Raw genomic sequence first — 22,709 nt, 5'->3', positions numbered from 1 at the left:
GGGTTGGGTTTGAGTGGTTGTGAGTGTAAATTATTGGGTGGGGAGACAAAAGTAGTGATTTTTTGTAAATTTTGAGTTAACTTTGTTTGCCCATATTTATTTTTTAATAATTGTTGAATTGATTGTAGGTAGAGGAGAGAGGAAACTGTAATGAGAAAAATATAATGTTTGTAAGTTTAATTATAGATACATGGATATGGGACAGAATGTAATATTTTTTAGTGTTTTTAGGTTTACAAAGAACTAACAAAAGAAACTTTTTTGTAAACCTTGTAGATACCTATTTTTAGCTAGTCTCCTACTATACATGATCACTAATCTAGAATATTCTTAATTTTGTATTATTTATACAAAATATCTATGTGCCATATGTTCCTTTAACTGTAGTCTTCATATTTTCCAAAGCATTTCATGGACTTTCATGCCTTAATCCAAGCTTACGTGGTGGAATCTAAACCTTTCTATGAGGCATGATGCATCAAGAATGGTCTACAAATTGTCGGAATCAATACTCTCAGTCAAGTGTTTAAAGCTAAAAATTCCTTGTCGTGACTCCTCGACACTGGACATTTTCATCCTGTACCCTTTTCATCATTGCAACAACTTTTGGATAAGATGTTTGGCCTTGCCCCCTTCGGCTTCCTCTTCAAAGGATGCTTTGGCTCGTGCGAGTCTCTACTTGGCGCATTCCCTTTTCCTCTGGCTCCCCCCTATGAGAATTGATCTCGAGTTGCATTGTCATTATCGTCAAGCTTTGCATTCGGTTCCATATTCCACGTGCATCCCTATTCGTCGTCCATTTTGCATAAAGTATTCGAAAATGTGATTGTAGATTCCTTTACTTTCTAGAAAAATTCAACCTCAAGTACAAATTTGAAATCGTCCATGGGCACAACCGTTGCATCCAAATCGCATTCTGATTCTCTACCCACAGCTTTCACGGCATGTACCATCCTACCCGTTCTTTGATCACGACTTTGATTCACCTGGTTCTTCTATCGTTGTGAGGCCAAAGTATGTTAACTTTATTTTTTTAGACATACTTATTGGTTTTTCTTGTATCAACTGAGGCTTTTTCAGGGTATATCGTTTACTTCTATGTCAACACTATAAGAATTTTACCCTGTAGCGATGACATCCATAGCCACGATATAAGGCGTTGGCATTTTGACCCATTTAAAGTACAATATTTATATATTAAGTGTATTGAAGTGGGTCCGGGTCATTTGACCCATTTATAGTATTGTTAATATTAGGGTCGACTTGTTGATATTTGGGAATTATTAATGATGATTATATATAGTAAAACAAGTTAGCTATCTGATCAATGTCGAAAGGTCAATAAAAATAATTGTAAAACTTTATTTTTAATACATTTACTAGCAATGGCCAGTAAGGTATCGTATTCATAATGAATCGTTGGAAAAAATTATTATTTTATTATTGTTATGAATTAATTAAGCTAAAATGGACAAATGATGTAAAGCAATTTTAAGAAGTAAATTATGAAACTTGATTGCGTAAACAAGAAATGGATTGTGAATTAATTATGCCAACCTCCCACCCCACCCTCACCCCCACCCCCACCCCCTAGTTATCAAACCAATTATGATGCAAGAAAACTGAACACAAATACTAAATGATATATTTGCAACACACAATTCATTTTAAATAATCAAACCGCAAATATTTTTAAATCAACAAAAAAGATCCAAATAAATAGATCAAGTTAAGCTCAAGTTTCACATAAATGAGCCGTCCACCCTAAGGTGGTTACATAAAAGATTAGCAGCTCATGATTATCATTGAAAATACGCCACCCCACAATAACATTGGGAAGAACATGTTGCTAACGAATTGAAAGAAGAAATTGCAAAATAACTCGAACCACAACTTCAAAACTAATTGAGTGGACAATGGGAACTGTAACACTCCGGCTTTAAACGGAATATGTCCGGGTGCAACGTACAGATCACTCATAAGCTCGTAATGCTATTAATAGTGACAATATATTTATTATATTTCATAATTTCGCAATTACACAAATAGTTTGATAATGAGACAAAAAGAACATCATATATAAATGAAGCAAATATTATTCATTGAAATAATCCTATGGTATAACTAATTTTCTTGTCATGTCACTTCATCGTATCAACCTGCAGCACGTTTAAAATAATATATTTTGTCAACAACACATGTTGGTGAGTTTTCATATGTTTTTGCGTATATAAATATATATATTAAATATGTGATTCAACAATCGTCATGCAGTAAACTTTCAAACATAATGTAAATGAAATCAAATAGTGTCGCCCTCCCGTTCATTCAGCCGAAGTCGTAAAAGTCGGGGAAATGAGAACCACCTTACGTAAACAACCGAAGTTATAACGTTAGACGGCGCAGGTACGTCCCGTCGGATCCTCCCACTATGTGTATGCGTTTGCGTTTGTGTAACTTCCATCATAAAAACAGTAAACATGTTGCCAGCAAGTTCATGTGTAATCATAAACAATATGCAAGAATAATATTAACATGTACGATATATGTGAATCGTTTTGTAAATAAACGCATAGCTAACGAAATAAAAAGTTGTGACATGCTACACCCCAAAAATATTAAAAGAGTTAAAAAGAGGTTATGAAAAACTCACTTGTTAAGTAAGCGAGTCGAGAGCGAAAAATGCCTTTAAACGAGTGAACCGACAAAGTTCGGTTCAGCGAACGCCCCTAGATAAATAAATAGCTAGGCTTAAAAATAAATTTCGTAAAGAAAATAATTTGTCGGGGACGTTCGGTTTATGGCAAAGCAATTTATAAGAAAATATATATATTTTTTGGGTTTAAAAATAAGGCTTTTGGTTATTTGATTTGTTAAGTTAATTTATTTTAGTCTTAGAAAAACAATAGGGTTATAATAAATATTAATTAATTTATATGAATCCGGTTTGTTCCAACCGAACAATTAATTAAAAAAACTAGTTTAACGAGTGGTTCGTTTTTTGGTCGGACACGAACCCGGTTATTGAGTCGGGTTTGTGAGTAACATAATTTGAAAAATATGAAGTAGTATGTTAAAAAAATTGTTTGTTCTTGATTATTAGTTTGTAAAAATAAAACTTGACTTTTAAACATAAAATTCATAAACCGAAGATAAGCAAGCCAATTATGCAGGATGATATGTCTCCATGAATCTCGTTTGGGTTGTCATCATGGAATCAATCGTTATGCGTAATGACAAGAAATAAATATTACCCGGGGATTGTATCACAAAAGAAGAAGAAAATAATACTTCTTAAGAAATTGTCTTTTGAAGTTTAAACTTTTGACTTTAGAGAAATTGACAAGTTTGGATGATTTTGAGTGTAAATTGGTTGTGACAAGAAATTCTAGAGAATGAGTGAGTTTTATATAGGCTCAAAATTGTTAATAACAAGGTCAAAGTAAGTTAATATTATGGCTAGTCAAGAGGCTAGTCATAAGGCTTGAAACATGATTTTGACTAGTTGAATGTCTTTTATAACCAATTAAATGTCTTTGACTCAATTTATGAAAAACAAAATTGATATAATACTTAGGATAAATTTGTAACATCATAAATAACAAAATAACATAAAAAAAACATGAACAACATCATGAACATAAATACAAAAAATAGTTCACCATTTATTAATAAATAAATATCAGAAAGATATCAGAATTTAAAATGGTTCGGGTTTTTGGGTTTCAAAAATGACGAATGTCACAGGATTCACAACTTTTTGAAATTTCGTCCCGAATTTAAATTAAAAATAAAATAAAGAAAACAACTACTACATGGAGTTGTTAAAAGTTTTAACAAATTTTATATATATGTGAAAAATAAAATCAACAAATAAACAAATTAATAACACTGATCTTTGAATGACTAAAAAAACGCCACAAATGGGATGTATGGCAAGGGCGCTTATATATAGGATGTAACATCGGCGTATCCACCATGCTCTTATCATACTGCATTTGTCTCGTTTTCCAAAATCATTCCAAGTTCCGAGTTTTTCCACACAGCCGTACTTATTATGTTTTCCATGCGAGGACTTTGATAATTACGTGTCGACCCATAATTACCTTTATCGTCGGATGGTCTACATAATCCGTCCCAGTGTGTGGGTTTTAAGATATATAAATAAATTCTTATATGAAAACTTGAAAACAAGAAAAATGAACTATAAAGATCAAAACTAACAAAAAATATATAAACAAACCCTTGAGGTCAAGGATTACACGGAAATATTAGGTAAAAATTAATAAATTAAACTATTGAAGTTTAACATATAAACCATGCTATTGGGGTTTAAAACGAAATAAAAGTGTTATTAAGGTTAAAACGATATAAACGATGTTATTGAGGTTTAAAACAAAACAAACAAAACTATTGAAGTTAAAATGAAATGAACGAATCTCTAGAGTAACACAAATGATAAACATAATGAATGAAATATTAAAGTCATCAACATTGCAATAAATAACTGGAATTGTAGGTCAAGAATATATGGGTGACTTGAACTAACAACATATAACCAAATAAGTCGATAAAACGTCGATTTCAAGAATAAACGACACTTTTGTTGTCAAAATATCAAAATAGATTAAGTTTTTAGGGTCATTAATGACTTGCTAAACAAGTGAAAATTTCATATACATTAAAGTATCAACAAGAATAAATACAACATTGAGATTATGAATAACAAAGTGAACAGTTGAAACTTTGAGATTGAGAATAACAAAGTAAAACATTGGACTCAAATTGATGAAACATTAAGATTAAGAATAACAAGATGGTTCGATTAAACATTGAGTGGGAAAACAACCAAAAAAATAACCAAATAAATTCATTTAAAGTAAATATAAAACGAACATGTGACTTCTACTAGATAGCTATAATCATAGTCCTGGTTATAAATAAACGAATCCGTTTAGAGGTAACCGGTAATTGATAGCCAAAGGTAGAAATATGGTTTCTATTAGATAACTATGTACACAACCATGTTCATAGTCGCAACTTCCACTAAACGATTACGTTCATGGGAAATCGGTCATAGACCGTGAGATTGAGGTAACAAAAGTAAACCAATTATACAAAGTGACTATATGTGTTATAAATGATGCACGTACTTGTTTGTTTCGTGCTTGAGAGTAAATATGAACGAAAATATGTCAACAATCAATAAATAACCAAACTCAAATACAAATTTTATAACCACCTTCAAAGAAATTAGATACATAATATTATTTCGATTATATCCAGATATAATTATATATATAAAAATGCATGAAGAAGAAGTTAAAGAAAAACAAAATGAAGCTTGCGATCTTGTCTTCTCGAAGGTAGGTGGGTTTGAGGTATGAAGGCTAGGGTGAGGGCGGTGCCATGATTTGTTAACTGAAACTCGATGGTGTTGAGGAATGGGGGAAGAAAAAATGATTTTTTAACATTCATTTTAATTCGTGAAAATCGGTTGCAAAACGTGATGTTTTTATAATTCTAAGTTATAATTTCTGTATGATAAATGAAAGTCCTTAATTAGTACTAACGCTTGCGAACTTTTTGAAATTTTTTTATGTAAAATAAAAGATTCCCTTTTGGTGGTGTCCTATGAAAACTTTATAACAATCGCCAAATAAAATGTCTCGTTTTAATATAAATGTTATAGTGATAATATAATAGCCTTATGAACTTAGGACTTTTTTGAAACAAAAGATTTTATTTAAAGATTTCATTTAACATTGGTAAAATATTATATATAATAAGAATAATAATAGGGATAATAATAATGATAATAATAGTAATAATAGTAGTGATGATAATAATAATAACATTAATAATAGTATTGATATGATAATAATAATAATAATAATAATAATAATAATAAACCATTTTGTAACTTTACATTTTAATGCCAAAAAAATTTAAAAAAATGCCAAATAGTGATGGATTATATGCATGGTTTAAAAAATATTATATATATTTATATAATTTCATAGTATTCAACAGGCACTAACAACTTGGGGTACTAAGAATGGTTTTGATGCGCTTATTTTATCCCTTTTTTCCAAACCTATAGGGGTGGACTCGACTCATGATGAGCCTCTTGCTAAGCACGATGATATTGCGGTATGCGCCAATGTGAAACAATGTTTATGAAAAGTGGCGGACAGGCAAGGAAACATCGTTATATGCATGGTTTAACGAAAGGTGCAACACCTAAGGAGCAAAAATTAAACATTGTTAAACTTGGCCCACAAGATGCAAGGAAAATTTTGTAACTTTACATTTTAATGCCAAAAAATTTTTTAAAAATGCCAAATAGTGATGGATTATATGCATGGTTTAAAAAATATTATATATATTTATATAATGTCATAGTATTCAACAGGCACTAACAACTTGGGGTACTAAGAATGGTTTTGATGCGCTTATTTTATCCCTTTTTTTCCAAACCTATAGGGGTGGACTCGAGTCATGAGGAGCCTCTTGCTAAGCACGATGATGTTGCGGTATGCGCCAATGTGAAACAACGTTTACGAAAAGTGGCGGACAGGCATTTCACTGCCGCCATTAAAGTATTATGCTCCTTAGGTGTTGCACCTTTCGGCAATAATACTTTGAAAGCGTTAGTGGCTAAGCATCCTAAATTGCCCTCGCCGGCTATGCATGCTTCATTGCTTTTTGAGCCTCCTCTTGTTGTTGATGAGGATTGCGTGCTTGGGTGCATTAAATCATTCCCTAAAGGGACGTCATGCGGACAAGATGTATTAAGGGAATGTAATATCCCCAAAATTTTGATCCAAATTTGACAACTTAGAAAAGTTGAGGGATCAAAAATAATCTTAAGATAAGTAATGGAAAAATATTAAATAAGGAATTATAGGAAAAATAAGGAAACAAAAATATTTCCTAAGTTAAGTATTCTTATATGAAGGAAAATAATAAACTCCATCCCACGTTGGAAGATGTAATAAAGTGGAAGCATTCCACTAAGTTATAAATAAGGAATATGGAACCCATCCCACATGGAAAGTGGTAAAGAAATGAAAGAACTTTATAAGGAAGAGATTTTCCATAGTAATATTTTTTTATGAATATCATGCACCAAGTAGTCCTAGCGGAGGGTGCGTAGCACCCGACACGCACGCGCACAGGCTCAGGCTCGGGCTCGGGCGAGGACGAGGACGAGGACGACGGCGAAGGGCGTTGGGCGCAATGTGGCGCTTTGATGGCGCACTTTGCACTTCGCACGCTCGCATCGTCGCGAGCCGCTTAAGAGCCGCCTTAGTATTTTTGGACAACAAGATTTAGACCTAGAAGTGACAAGCTACAAAAGATGAAGGACTGAAAATGAAAAATATTATTCAGGGACCCATCGCGCTACGCGATGAGTCCAAGAAGACGGTCATCGCGTACCACGATGGGCCGTGAGGACTCAGGGACACGTGTCACACTCTAACACATGGCAGAAATCAACCCGTCGCGATACGCGACGGTGTTGAAAAAGGGGACCCATCGCGTACCGCGATGGGATCCAAAATTGGCAATAAAAGGGGAGCCTCACGGCTCATTCCTTCACACCTCACATTCACTATCTCTCTAGAAATCCACACTCTCTCTCTACCTCGGTTTGCGTGCCGAACACCGTTTTGCGTGCCACCAACCCGAAATCGTTACCTCGTAATCCATGCCAAATACCCGGTGTTTTACTAGAAGTGCGTGCCAACCAAAATTAACCCGACATTCCGTCTCGAAGTACGTGCACGACCCGGCAACCGAACATTGCCTCGATTTGCGTGCCAAAGGAGGTGGATCAAGAACGCCTCGATAAACGTGCGTATAGAGTAGAAGTGTTGCCCGTATAAACTTAGGAATATCTAACTCCGAATACTCGTGCGAGGTAAGGGGTTCTGCCTAAGTTATTATTTTATTATTATAAATGGCTTAAACCATAGTCGAAATTATAGCTGAACCTTGATTACGAATAAAAATAATATAACTTTTCTTATGCGAAGGTTATAGTCAAAATAGTATTTCTTTATGACTAAGAAATATAATACAGGAGATTATAGTTATGAAATTAATGTTTCTTCTTGAAGAAGAAACTCAGTATAGACGTTTCTTCTTGAAGAAGAAACGTAACATATAATTGGTAAATAAAGAAAAGGACTAAAGGTCCAAATGTTTTATAAACAAATGATTTTATCAAGGTTGAAGTTATACGAAATAGACTAAAGGTCTAAAGCTAGATCGTTAATCTAGATATTTATACAAAAATGTTATTCTCGTACTATAGGTCCGAGGTAACAAAACAAGGAGAAGAGAACAGAAAACAGGAATCAGTAACAAAAACTGATTATAAACAGACAAGGTGAATACGCCCCAAACCTTTTATCTGAGTCAGAATGTTTACATAGGATTTACGAATCCTTAAAACTTTGTGTTACAATAATAAGAAACGGACACTCTGATTAAGAGTATACATGTGTCTGGATCCATTCATACATGGTGACACGGCATTTTTCCGAGGCCATGCAAATCATAAACATGTCTCCGGAAGCTTGATGAGAAATGATTTGTGTATATAATTAATTGTACAAGGTACTTAGGGTAATTTGAACCCAATTTAGTTGGGTGCCTAATGAGTAGTCACAAAGGTATTATTGTTGGTTTTACAAAGGTATTGAAAAGATATTTTAGAGTCAGCGTTATTCACCAGCTTTGTGCTGACGTATTTTCCCACCCATGTTACATGGAAACGAGAAAGGTTAGAACATACAAGCAAGAAGGAATAGAAGATTGGAGTTATAGTCATTAGATGCTATCTGGTGGCTCAGATATTTTATTTGGAAATATTATAAAAGAGTTATGTTTTATAGAGAAATGTATTTGAAATATCAAGCTGGTATTTAAAACCCGAATTTTTAATAAGTTTTCAATATAAATATTTTAAAGACTTCCGCTATAAACCGCAACTCTGATTTAATTACAAAACAGGTACCAACTTGTGGTCACACTCCTAGGCCCTAAGTCGGGGTGTGACAGGGAACAACACATTTTGGATGCATTTTGTGGAGAGAGGTCTCCGATCGCTGTTGGGTTGATATATGTTGGGGGGGAGATGTCCGAGGGTTTTGGCAGAGTTCATTGCGTCGGCCCATCTCACACCGTTGCTCAAACTGGACAATGGGATTAGACCCATTGCCGTTGGTGCCATTTGGAGAAGATTGATCTCTAATGTGGCTATGAGGGGTGTTGGGAAAGAAATTACTAAATACCTTTGCGACTTTCAGTTTGGGGTGGGAGTCCCTAGTGGTGCAGAGGTCGTTCTTCATAGCGCGGACAGGTTTTTAAGTAAGTTTCATTCTAATGGGTGGCTATGCTTACTATTGATTTTTGTAATGCCTTCAACTTGGTGGATAGGACTACCCTTCTAAATGAGGTTCGGGCCCGGTGCTCGTCTATTTCCTTATGGGTGAACTTTTTATATGGGCAACCGGCTAGGCTATATGTGGGGGATGGCCACATTTGGTCCACCACTGGGGTTCAGCAGGGGGATCCTTTGGGACCTCTTCTTTTCGCCTTAGTTCTGCACCCACTTGTTCATCTAGCCCAGGATTCCTGTAAGCTTCTCTTTCATGCTTGGTACCTAGATGATGGTATAATTATTGGAGACTCTAAAGAGGTTGCTAGATCTTTAGATATTATCAGGTCGGAGGGCCCCCGCCTGGGCCTTGAAATTAATGTTAAGAAAACATAAATATGTTGGCCATCGTGCAATGGGGTTAAGGTGCGGGAGGGGGCGTTTCCCTGTGAGATTGGAAGACCAGTGTTAGGTGTGAAACTCCTCGGGGGAGCCGTTATCAGGGATGCCCGGTTCATCAGTGGACTTGCTATGAAAAGGGCTTCGAGGGAAGTGGAGTTGATGAGCAATCTCCCGCGGTTGCGGGACCCTCAATGCGAACTCCTTTGGCTCCGCTCATGTATGGGAGTTGGAAATTTGTTCGGCCTCAGAACATGCCAACCTGTGTATGTAGGGGAAGCGGTTTCTGTTTATGACAATGGCCTTCAGGGGGCGATTGAGGATATCGTGGTTTGTGATGGTGCCTTCTTTGGAGATTTTCAGTGGAGGTTGGCATCATTTCCGACTCGTTTTGAAGGTTAAGGTTTATGTTCAGCTTCAGACGTATCTACATATGCGTTTGTGGCATCGAGTGCGCAATCTTGGGAATTGCAAGACCACATTCTTCGAGGTTGTGGTATTGATGGGTTTGACTCTGATTATGGGAGTGCGATAGATCGGTTGCACATTTCACTTCCTGAATTTGATATTAGCGGTTTCTCTAATAAAGACACCGCCACCTAAAGCCCAACATGCTTTGGCGAGTGCCCTTTATAGTGGAATCATCCAGAGTTTGGAAATGAAGTTTGATTTATTCCCACGCCAGAAAGCGGTGTTTGAGTGTCTTCGGGCTCCTCGGGCTCAGGATTTCTTAAGTGTTCTCTCTATCGAAGGATTGGGCCAACATATGTCGGCTTTGGAGTACCGGGCCATCCTGAAGTATCGGTTAATGATCCCTTTGTTTCTGGTAGATGAGTCGTGCCCAGTTTGCCGCAAGGTTTGTTTGGATTCTTTTGGCGAGCATGCAGTTCATTGCAAAGAGTTGCCTAGGTTTAAGTACAGACATGATTTGATGAGGGATGTTCTATGCGATGTTCTTAAACGATCCAGAATTTCGGCTAAAAAGGAAGCCCCCGTAAACTTTCTTACGGATCCTCTTGAAGGAAGATCCACATAACGACCGGCCGATATTCTTGTTTTTAGGTGGGCATGGGGAAAACACGCTTGTATCGACCTCACGGGGGTGTCCCCTCTTGTTGGACTTGGGGGCAATGGGTTTGTAGCAGGTCCGGCAGCATTGAAGGCGGCATCGGGCAAGGTTGCTAAACACGAGAGAGCTTGTTTGGAGAATCAACACGTGTTTATCCCCTTTTCAATTTGACACTTTTGGTTTCTTAGCTCCGGATGTCGTGGACCTTTTGAATAGAGTTCACAAAGTCGTGGATAATAACTTATCGACCCATAAGAACCGAAACTTTGTTTTTAGTAGGATTGGGTTTGCTATCCAAAAGGGGGTTGCGACGTAGCTTGTTGCCCGCTTACCTGCCACTTCATTATAAATCGTTTGGTTGTTTCTAATATTTCAGTGTCTGCAGAAATCCAAAAAAATCTATAATATATATAAACGAAGACATAAAAATCCTACGTGTCGCGATGTGGTCACTCCCCCTTTTTTTGGAGTTACCCGATTTGCTTGATTTTTAAATGGAGGTTTCTCATGCATTTGACAAGGGGTGAGCAAGATAAGGGTCGGACCCTTGAAACCCGGTTACCCGACTCTTGAAACCCTTAATTAGACCGAATAAATAATATGGGTCGGGTAAAGGGTATTTAAATTTCACCTTAAAGGGTAAAAGGGTTTCAAGGGTCCGACCATTTTTCAAACCCTTGACCCGTTTACTAGATAGATATACATCAGATACACGATTAATATGAAATTTATGATAGGTTTGTATTTAATATATTCCAACTACTAAGAAAAATAAAAATAAAGGGTCATACTACTGAATGGAAACATATATATGGAAATCACGGAATTGTTCTCTACAAGTAATTTGTGAATGTGGATATTGTTTGCATAAGTTCAAATGATTGATAAACTTTCGAAGTTAGACTTTACTATGTTATTTAATGAAAGTATAATTGTTCTAGGATTCATATATTAAAGTCATTTATGAGATATGCAACTAGTAAATGCAAAAAAAGAAGATGTGATTACTGTCTCAAAGGGTAAAGGGTAAGACCCTTGAAACCCTTATTTATACCCGACCCTTTTATTGGTTAGAGGGTGGGGTCTCGGGTCCACGTTTCTTTCTAAAATGGTAAAGGGTCCGAGTAGTGTGTTAGGTAAAAGGGTAGGGTCTTACCTTTTAACAGTCCTACATTTGACCCGAATTCATGGGTATGGGTCTTACCAAACCCAGATATTCCTTAAACGGGTTATAACATCTCATTAAATTAAAAAGTATTCTCACCAAATTATTTATGTAAAAATCCTATAAAATAGGATATAATAATAAATAATATCTTATTTATTTTAAAAAAAGATATATATATTATTTAAATTAAAAACCAATTTGATAGAAAAAAAATAAACGGGTCTTGGGTCTCATCAAACCATAAGTATATTATTAACTTTCATAAATATTATTTATAATTAAAAAACCAATTTCATAGTAAAAAAAATAAACGGGTCTTGGGTCTCATCAAAACCATATAGCTTTAAAACCGGGTTATAACATCTCATTTATCTGTGATACAATTTATCATCAAACCATAAGTATATTATTAACTTTCATATAATAAAAAAAATATAAATTAAAAAAATAAATAAATATTAGAACAAACAATATAAAATAACCCCAGTAATACGGGCCTACGGGGGATAAAAACTAGTATTTATATAATTTGCTAACTTTACATCTTAATTATAACATTTAAAAGGAAATTATAAATTTTAAGTACTTAACATGTTAGAAAAAATAGTGAGTTGCTAGAGACCTAGAGTAAGGAATAGTTACACCTAGTAGGAAACCTTTGTCGTGTTGATGAGTCAATAGGTTAATCCAAACATAACTGATATATTTTAGATGAATATCAATCTTAGCTCAAACATATTTAAAATAGTCTAAATGTGTAATCTAACGTAGTTTTTTTTTCTAGCTCATGCATTTAATTGTATAAAAGATACAAGCCATATGTCTTAAAAAGATTAATAAATCTTTTATATGATATATTTTGAATATTTTGTAAAATTGCAATCATAACTCTATATATAGTGTTCAATTAAAGGGTAAAGTTAAAATACAAAGGAAAATAAAAACGAGAAGAGTGAGAAGAAATCCAGTCCATAGATCTTAGATTTGCATGGCTGAGATTAATTTAATAAATAAAAACTGATGGAAATGGCATGAAGGTAATAACACACACTCTTGTTGATTTTCTAGCTCCACATGCAAGGCACATGCCAATCCCCCATCATTTTAAAATGTTCATAACTTTTTCATACGACATTATTTTTCTAAAAAAAATTCACCATAATAATAAGCGTTTTTTTATCTTTAATATGACTATCATATTGTTATATAAAACTAAAAAAAATAATGGGTTTTTTAATTGTGTTTTTTTGTTGTTCATTGTGTCATTGTGTAATATGTTGTTTCCATTGTGTTTTACGTTTCAAGTCATTGTGCTATACATTCACCATTGTGTCTTACGTTTTAGGTCATTGTGTTATATGTATTCACCATTGTGTCTTACGTTTTAGGTCATTGTGTTATACGTATTCACCATTGTGTTTTACGTTTCAAGTTATTGTGTAACATGTATTATTGTGTTTTATGTATTAGATAATTTGTTGTTATTTTATCATTATTTTTACATATTATTATTACACAACGGTGTTATTAGTATTTAAAAAAACATAATTATGAGTTGAAAGACACAATGACGATAATAAGCGAAAAGACACAATGACGAAAATAGACACAATGATAAGCGAAAAGACACAATGGTGTGCGAAAAGACATAATGGTGTGCGAAAAGACACAATGACGAAAAAAGACACAATGGTGTGCGAAAAGACACAATGACGAAAAAAGACACACTGATAAGCGAAAAGACACAATAGTGTGCGAAAAGACACAATGATGTTATTTTTGTTTAAATATTTACATAACAAAGATCATACTCATATTAAAGATAAAAAACGTTTGTTATAATGATGAAATTTTTAAAAAAAAAATATCATACGAAGAAGTTATAAACGTTCTAAAATGATGAGGGTATTAACATGTGTCTTGCATATGGAGAGAGAAAATGTGTACAATTACCTCTATACCCTTTTTATTTTGATCCCCACTTGACACATGTCAATTATTTATGATTTCTTACACTTCTCATTTTTATTACCCTTTGTAAAATAACTTGACATTCAATTAAATAGCAATCATAACTCTATATATAGTGTTCAATTTTATATTGGAAAGTAGAAAGACATACTTAATTATTTATGACTTCCACAAGGGCCAAGCCACCTAAAACACTCAAGCTGTACTTCTTTGTCTTCATGTTCTCAACTTGTCCCTGATCCAACCACCCCTGCCCTGCCTCCCCAAAATTTAATCTTCATTTCTTATTATCTTAAAATCTAAAAGAATATATTTATTGCGTGAAAACGTAACATATACCAACTTAATTCAAATATTTTTATTATTTTATTAATGTAATCTATATATTGAACTACATATCAAATCTATAATCTATATAAACGAAGACATAAAAATCCTACGTGTCGTGATGTGGTCGCTCCCCTTTTTTTAGGAGTTAGCAGATTTGTTTGATTTTTAAATGGAGGGATCTCATGCATTTGACCCGAATTCATGGGTATTGGTCTTACCAAACCCAGATATTCCTTAAACGGGTTATAACATCTCATTTAATTAAAAAATTATTCTCACCAAATTATTGATGTAAAAATCTTATAAAATAGAATATACTAAAAATTAATATCTTATTTATTTTAATATAAACTGCTCTTTGGTCTCATCAAACCATAAGTACATTATTAACTTTCATAAATATTAATTATAATTAAAAAACAATTTTATAGTAAAAGAAATAATCGGGTCTTGGGTCTCATCAAAACATATAGTTTTTAAACCGGAATATAACATCTCGTTTATTTGTCAAACAATTTATCATCAAGTATATTATTAACTTTCATACAAAAAAAATATAAATACAAAAAATAAATAAATATTAGAACAAATAATATAAAACAACCCCCGTAATACGGGGATAAAAATAGTTATATATATGCACTGATTATAGAATTGTTTTAGTAAATAAATAAGTTAATGAAAAATATAAATAAATTATAGCAAGCCCGTTTAGTTAGGTCATGGCCCATGGGAACATATAAAGATACTTTTGAATGTATTTTTGCAACTTTTCATTGCTAGTATTAGTCAACTTCTAACTTCTAACTTCTAACTTCTTTAAGGTTTTATATATTTCCTTTTTCTCAAGTGTCAGGAAGATGAATCATCAAATACTATTTACTTTTGATGAACAAGACAAACAAATGGTTTTAATAATTAATAAGCACATCTCATAACATTTTGTCTACAACTATTATTGAAAATGATAACAATTTTCTATTATCATTATCTTAAAAATAATAGTAACCTTACGTGACGGATGGATCCCAAGTGGTCTAAAGACACGTCTTGTGTATATCGGATTTGGTAAACAATGTCTTGGATGTTAAGATTCTAGTTTGGAAATTAAAACACTGATTTAATACTTGGATGTTAAACTTTAGCTTGTAAAGTAAAACACTTACATAATTTTCAAATGATACATGCTCTAAGACTAAGACGCGCATCAACTATTATTCTTCTAACTATAGTCGCTTTATTTATTTACTTAATTGTGAACACCGAACTTAAGGAAACTCAATGTTTTTATAAGTAACAAGTGATCTTAGCTAGCTCTATGCTATAGTTTCCATATTCAAGAGTCTTAAAAGAGTTAAAAATCCAAGACCAAGAGAAGAAACGAGTATGGATTATCAATGTAAAATCTTAAAATCCTTATATGCATCTGGTAATTACTATTAACTTGGTGAAATAGAGGATGTGATCATCAAACTAGTATATGTTGTAACATTGACCTTTACCATATTAGAAAGTTGTTTATAGAGTGGATATTAAGATAGTAACGACTAGATAAATTAGTTATTATCCATCTAAATCAGTTTAGATATAGTGTTATGTTTCTCCTACTTTTGTTTACTTGTAATTTTACTTCATTACAAGATTCAATAACGAAGTAAGAAACAAACAAAATTTAAAATTATCAGCTTATCTCCGTTTAGTTTCGTAAAAGCAAATATATTCACAAACATTCCATTTTTCAATGCAACATCTCCTCTTTATATATTTTATTATACTTTAATTTTTTTAACGGCAAATTTTCACATTTACCTTAAATATATAATGATTTAACAACCTTACGTTTGTAAGAATGAATATTATACCACTAGATCAACCGTTCATGATTACTTTTAGTTGATAATGTAAGGATTTAATATCAAAATCATCTTTGTAAAATAAAATAGGAAAGAATGTTTATTGCCTTTTTATAAGACATGTTATTGTTTTAGTAAGATAATAAAAAAAACTAAATATCTCCAATGCGGTGCTCACCCTGTGATTCGGAGCCAATGTAAAGAGAGAGAGACGAGTAAGACGTGACAAAACGATAGAGGCTGAAGTACCTTTTCTTTATTGGCGAGTTCGAGTGAAACCGTAAGAGAGGACATAATGGTCATTTGTGAAGATAGTGACGTGAACTAGTGTGAAAATAAAAATGTAAAAGGGCGAAAATATAAAATAAAAATAATTATTTTCTAAATTTTTCTCTTGCAGGGTGGTCTTATATAGTTTGTTAAAAGTAACTAATTCATTTTTTTTATATTATATTAGATTTTGAACTAGTGTATTATAAAGATTTATGAAATGATAAAAATAAATAAAATTCATTATTTGAAATAAAAGAACAAATTGAAAATGAAATGTATAATACAAAGAATAAGAAGTCTAGAATCTTAAATTTATATATATGAGAAATCTTTTTATATACAACATTTTTTGTTATATCACAAATATTGCCATCGTTACCCAACATTAAATTTTAAAACACGTATGTTACTTACCCTAGATAATGCAACATATAATGTCAATGAGAAAAAATTGGGCATTGAAGGAACAAACCGATCCTAGAAAAAGATTGGTAAAGGCTATTTCTATTTATTTAATTTTCATATTTCGACTTGTTTGATCGTTAATAAATATTTTGCATTTAATTTCCTTGCTATTTTATAACTTAACTGATAAAATGATTTTGATCAATAACCCATGAATAGCTATGATAAATAAGATGAGAGATGAATATATTTGACATTGAGTTTAAAAACTGCTATTGACTTTTTCCAAAATATATTTTGAAAAGCCAAGATTTATGGTTTATTAAAAACATTTTTAACCCTGTCAAAAATCTAAAATGATAGGGACTTTTGTGTTTGCCAAACACCTTCTTTAACTTATTGGTTTTTTGAAAAGAGAATAAGTCAGTAGTTGTTTTTAAACTCAATTCCACACATGCTCGAAGATTAGGAGGGAAAATAGACTATTTTATAACTATTTCTCAAAATTGTTTTGACCCATGATCTAAAAATAACTAAGATTAATAAATGAAAGATTAGAAAATTAGAATTATCTATCTATAGTAAAACTGAACGTTGGCACCACAGAAAGGTATGGAACTAGCGGCTTTGAGGTCAGTTTATTTTAGATAATTGTGGACCCTTAACATGGTTGCAGTTATGGTCCGATGGTTAGGCTAATGTTTCAGCTAGATGGTTTTCTTGTGACTGCGCAGGTTCGAGTCCAGTTCGGATCATTAATTTAAAGCTTTATTAAGGGCTACTTAATTTTTTTTATTCTTGCTGGATGATTGTGGGACCTGTATATTGTAAACCGTTACATTTGCATGACGTAAGTGTCTGAGGTGTGCTCAAATTTAAGATTCGGTGTTCGTCTTTCTGCTGTGTTGTTGTGGAAGTTCGACATTTTTGTTAGAGTTTGGCCTAGGATATCATACATTACATCATCATGGATCTTTTTGAAAAAGATGTTTGTGTTCTCTAAACCAGTTACGTTTTAACAAAAAATGATTTTTTGTTTTGTTTTAGTTCTAGTATCATAACAAACATAGCTAATGCCGATTGATCTCACATAGACTTAACACTGCAACACTCGGGTTTTGCTGACCGATTTCACCGTGTAACGCGCAGGCAAATCACTAGTTGAAAGTGAATTTGACATCTAAGCTTTAATAAATAATAATTCAAGATTTCAAGATTAACATTAAGATTTAATATACATAAATAATAAATTGGATGTGGCTCAATGGTAGAGCACTCATTTTAAAAGTGAGAGGTAGGAGGTTCAAACCTCACTATCACCAATTTATATGGGAGATATGAGGGATGACATTGGCTTGCCAGGGTTCGAGTCCTGATCTCACCCGGTTTTACCGACTCCTCGATGTCGTGCCATTTAGCGAGCGTGGGGGTCGGGTTTTATCCGGTGAATCCCTCGATAGGTGGACCGCTAGGGGATCCGTCCGTCCGGACTAGTGGCCGGCTCGGGCTACCTTTAACCAATGGAGACCGCGTACGAAATACCCGGCGTTACTTAGTTGGTAGTTCCAAAAAAAATATACATAAGAGTAAAAGAATTATTTAATTTGAGACTAGTTTGAAAATATGTTTTGTCATTATTAAGATTCAAACAAAACTCAAACTGTTGAATTTTGTCGTATGAATTTAAAAACCTCCGTCCCAAAAGTCAACCCCTCTTTCTCTCTCTCTCTCTCTCTCTCATCCCACCACCTCCTTCACCATTCTTTTAACACATAATTCTTCTTTCCCAACTAAACCAATATCCATCCCATGAAGAAGAAGAACACACATTCAATCTCCTCCAAGTAATATTATTATTATTATTCCATCCTTCCTTCCTTCCTAACCAATTATGGGAAACGACGTCGGTAAGCTCACCGTCTGTTTCACCGGACCAGACCGCCGTAAAAACATCGCCGGTATCATCCCTGACCCGTTAAACGATCTGGGTCACTCCTTTTGTTATGTTAGACCCGACCCATCTCGAATATCCTCCTCCAAGGTCCATTCCGAGGAAACCACGACGTTCAGGATAATATCCGGAGCGTCGGTTTCCGCTAACACCTCCACCCCACTGTCCACATCATTCCTTGATGTATACTCTTATAATATTAATGATAAGAGCTCGAGTTTCGAGAGCTCCACTAATTTTGCATCAATTCCTCTGCAACCTCTGCCAAGGACCTGCTCAGGTCCTTTGCACGGCCCGAATCACACTGGTGTGTATTCAGGCCCAATTGATCGAGGGTTTATGTCGGGCCCGATTGAGAGGGGTTTTCAATCGGGGCCGCTCTTTTCTGGTCCCCTTGATCAGTTCCAAAGAAGCTATTCCCATGGTGGGTTGGCTTTTAATTTTAAACCCAGATCCAGAAGGCGGAATTTGATCAAGGTCATCCAACGGGCCATTTCTCGGACTTTTAGGCAGCACTCGAGTGTTGCCCCGGTTAATAAAAACGCGGGTAGTTTGAAAGATCATCATGGTTGGGTTAATGAGAAACAAAATGAATTGACTATTAGTAGTCTTAATTTGAACAGTGAAGGTAGTTTTTTGGATGATGATGATTGCTTGAATCAGAGTCAGAACCTTCAATGGGCTCAAGGGAAAGCAGGGGAAGATAGAGTGCACGTCGTCGTTTCGGAAGAGCATGGTTGGGTGTTTGTTGGGATTTATGATGGATTTAGCGGTCCGGATGCGCCTGATTTTCTCTTGTCTAATTTGTATGCAGCTGTTCATAAGGAACTCAAAGGATTATTATGGGATGATCAGACCGACTCATCGAATTCAAATCCTGAGCAACCCTTAGATGTTGTGGAGTCTAATATTAATGATCAAAGTTTAAACAACCTGCTACCGAGTTATATTCATAAGCAGGAAAGTTATCCATGTGCTAATAATGATCCTGAAACAAATTTAAGGAGAAAGAGGACTAAAGTTAGAAACCGGGCGAATTATAAAAGATGGAAGTGTGAATTCAACCGGGAGAGACTAGAACTTGAAAGAAGGTTACAGGAACAAGTTAACTCAAACGGGTCGAAGTCAGTTAATCATTCGGATGTGTTGAAAGCGCTTGCTAAAGGGCTAGAGAAGACGGAAGAGGCTTATTTGGATATTGCCGACCAGATGCTTTATGAAAATCCTGAACTAGCTTTGATGGGTTCTTGTGTTCTTGTTATGTTAATGAAAGGGGAAGATGTTTATGTGATGAATGTTGGTGATAGTCGAGCGGTTTTGGGTAAGAAATCTGAGCCCGATATTTGGAGACAAGATTTAGAGAAGATTAATGAAGAAACATGGTATGATCTTGAGGTTTTTGATGCGGATATTACGGATACAGATCCATGTTTAACTGCTTGTCAGCTAAGTATGGATCATAGTACATCCATTAATGAGGTATAATCAAACAAAATAATTTCAGTTCAAGTTTTATTAGCCTTCCAAATGTTGTTTCTCAAGTTAAGTTTATTAAATTTGTGCAGGAAGTTGAAAGAATAAAGAGAGAACACCCTGATGATGCGTGCGCAGTGATGAATGATCGTGTCAAAGGGTCGTTAAAGGTCACACGAGCTTTCGGGGCTGGTTTTCTGAAACAGGTAGTTGTTATAAAGATTTGATCAATCTGGTTGATGTTAAGAAAAGCAAATTGGTATTGATTCCTTTTAGTTCTTTGATAAAAGTAGATTCTCATGTGTTGGAATCAATGGGAGATTGAATATTCTTGAGCAAGTTTTTTCGAGTTGTTGGCTTTCGCGTTGACATTCATACTATTATAATTTTATTTACAACTAAAACATTGTTTGATAAAAAACTTAACTTTTTCTTACTTGTGCAGCCGAAATGGAACAATGCGTTACTTGAAGCGTTTAGGATCGATTATGTGGGAAACGGGCCATACATAAACTGCCACCCGTACCTTCACCATCACAGACTGGGCCCGAGAGATCGGTTCTTGATATTATCCTCAGACGGGCTTTACCAATACTTCACTAACGAGGAGGCGGTTTCTGAAGTCGAGCGTTTTATTCAATGGTCACCTGAAGGCGATCCTGCTCAGCATTTAGTAGAAGAAGTTCTTCTCCGTGCAGCTAAGAAAGCCGGTAATAATCTCAACTTATAAAAAACTACTGTATTATAGAATAATGAAAAACCTTTAACGGGTTAGGAAAAAATTGCTTATAAAAAGGGAATTCGTATGGTTTAAATATCTTATGTTTCGGTTTTGATAGGTCTGGATTTCCATGAGTTGTTGGAAATACCACAAGGGGATCGAAGGCGTTACCATGACGATATTTCGATTATTGTGATTTCACTTGAAGGAAGGATATGGAGATCATGTGTATAAAGACAAGACACGACACGGCTATAAACATAGAAGTCCAAAATAAAACGGTTTTTGTTACATAAAATAGCTAGATACAAACTCTACTTGTGTTCAATTTTTCTATATGTGCTTAGAACTTGTATACATGTTCCATGTTAAAATTGCAAATATGAAACTGTCATGCCAGAATTGCAAATATTCTAATAAATGACGTTCTTACAACAAGTTATGTACATCAATCACGGATTTTGCTTCATAATTGAAATTTTTTATCATCAAGTTATTTATGGCTTTTCTTTGATTTATAAAATTATATTAGTTGCGTGGCTTGTAAACTTGTATAAACAAAACCGGATACATACTTAAAGTTGGTTGCATATAATTCAAAAGCAAATGAGAGTTTCGATTCTAAAGTCTTCGATTATTTAAAGACAAAACACGTAGGTTCCGGTCAAAGTCCTAGAATGTGTTGGATAAATGATATCAATGCATGTTGTTCTCAACTGTCAAGATTTTGAAAACGTGTGATGAAACCAATTTCCCATTTAAGGAAAATGACTTACTTTGATTTAGTATAATACTATTAACATTTAGTTTTAGTCAAACAAACCGCGTGGATGAAAAACATGGTGAGCCGGTGACGAAAAGTCAAAGTATGTTTCATGGTTGACTTTCTAAAATAAAGACCTTTTAATGTTTATTTTCCCTTTTTTTATAAACACCGACTAGATTTTCTTTTTGTTTTACCATTATGCATCAATTAGTTTACTATATATATATATATATATATATATATATATATATATATATATATATATTAAAGGGATTATTCTATAAATAGTAACCAACTTTGAAATTTGTTTCAATCAAGTCACTGATAACAACTTTTGTTCCACCAGGTCATTGAATTTTCATTTTTGTTTCAATCCTAAATATTTTACCTATATAGTAGGTAATCTAGGTTTTTTTTTTTAAAAAATTCAAAAAAATTAACAAAAAAACCATAATTCAAAATATAAAACAAAAACAAAAAAAGTAAAAAAAAAAAAAAACTAAAACGTTTCGTCATTTGTCCTCGTTCAACAAACAAAAAAACCGACCCGAAACCTGTTTTGACCTTTCCGACCCGGACCCGTTCTGACCGGAACTCGTTCCGACCCGAACCAAAACAACTCATTTTAGTCAAAACGTGCTGAAACAAGCTGTTAAGTGCTGAAACGAACTGAAAAATCGCTTAAACGAGCTGTTAGGTGCTGAAACGAACTGAAAAACCGCTTATACGAGCTGTTAGGTGCTGAAACGAACTGAAAAATTGCTTAAACGAGCTGTTAGGTGCTGAAACGAACTGAAAAATCCATAAACGAGCTGTTAGGTGCTGAAACGAACTGAAAACCCGCTTAAACGAGCTGTTAGTTGCTGAAACGAACTGAAAAATTGCCTAAACGAGCTGTTAGGTGCTGAAACGAACTGAAAAAAATTAAAAAAAAATTTT

At 34.1% G+C, this 22,709-nt stretch overlaps 1 protein-coding gene across 1 annotated transcript; it reads left to right on the top strand.

The window, feature by feature from the left end:
- The first annotated feature begins 18,612 nt into the window (after positions 1-18,612).
- LOC143555253 (putative protein phosphatase 2C 4) lies at positions 18,613-21,396 on the top strand. The gene is made up of 4 exons (XM_077044837.1): positions 18,613-20,289; positions 20,376-20,489; positions 20,729-20,993; positions 21,123-21,396. The coding sequence occupies exons 1-4, from the start codon at positions 18,751-18,753 to the stop codon at positions 21,236-21,238; spliced, it is 2,034 nt and encodes a 677-aa protein (XP_076900952.1). The 5' UTR covers positions 18,613-18,750; the 3' UTR covers positions 21,239-21,396.
- Positions 21,397-22,709: the final 1,313 nt, after the last annotated feature.

This window comes from Bidens hawaiensis, unplaced genomic scaffold (genome assembly GCF_021521415.1).
Source record: "Bidens hawaiensis isolate Kalapana, Puna unplaced genomic scaffold, B.hawaiensis_p1.1 tig00018032_1, whole genome shotgun sequence".
NCBI lineage: Eukaryota > Viridiplantae > Streptophyta > Magnoliopsida > Asterales > Asteraceae > Bidens > Bidens hawaiensis.
The sequence above is the reverse complement of the archived record's forward strand: the minus strand, read 5'-3'. Positions and strand labels throughout refer to the sequence as shown.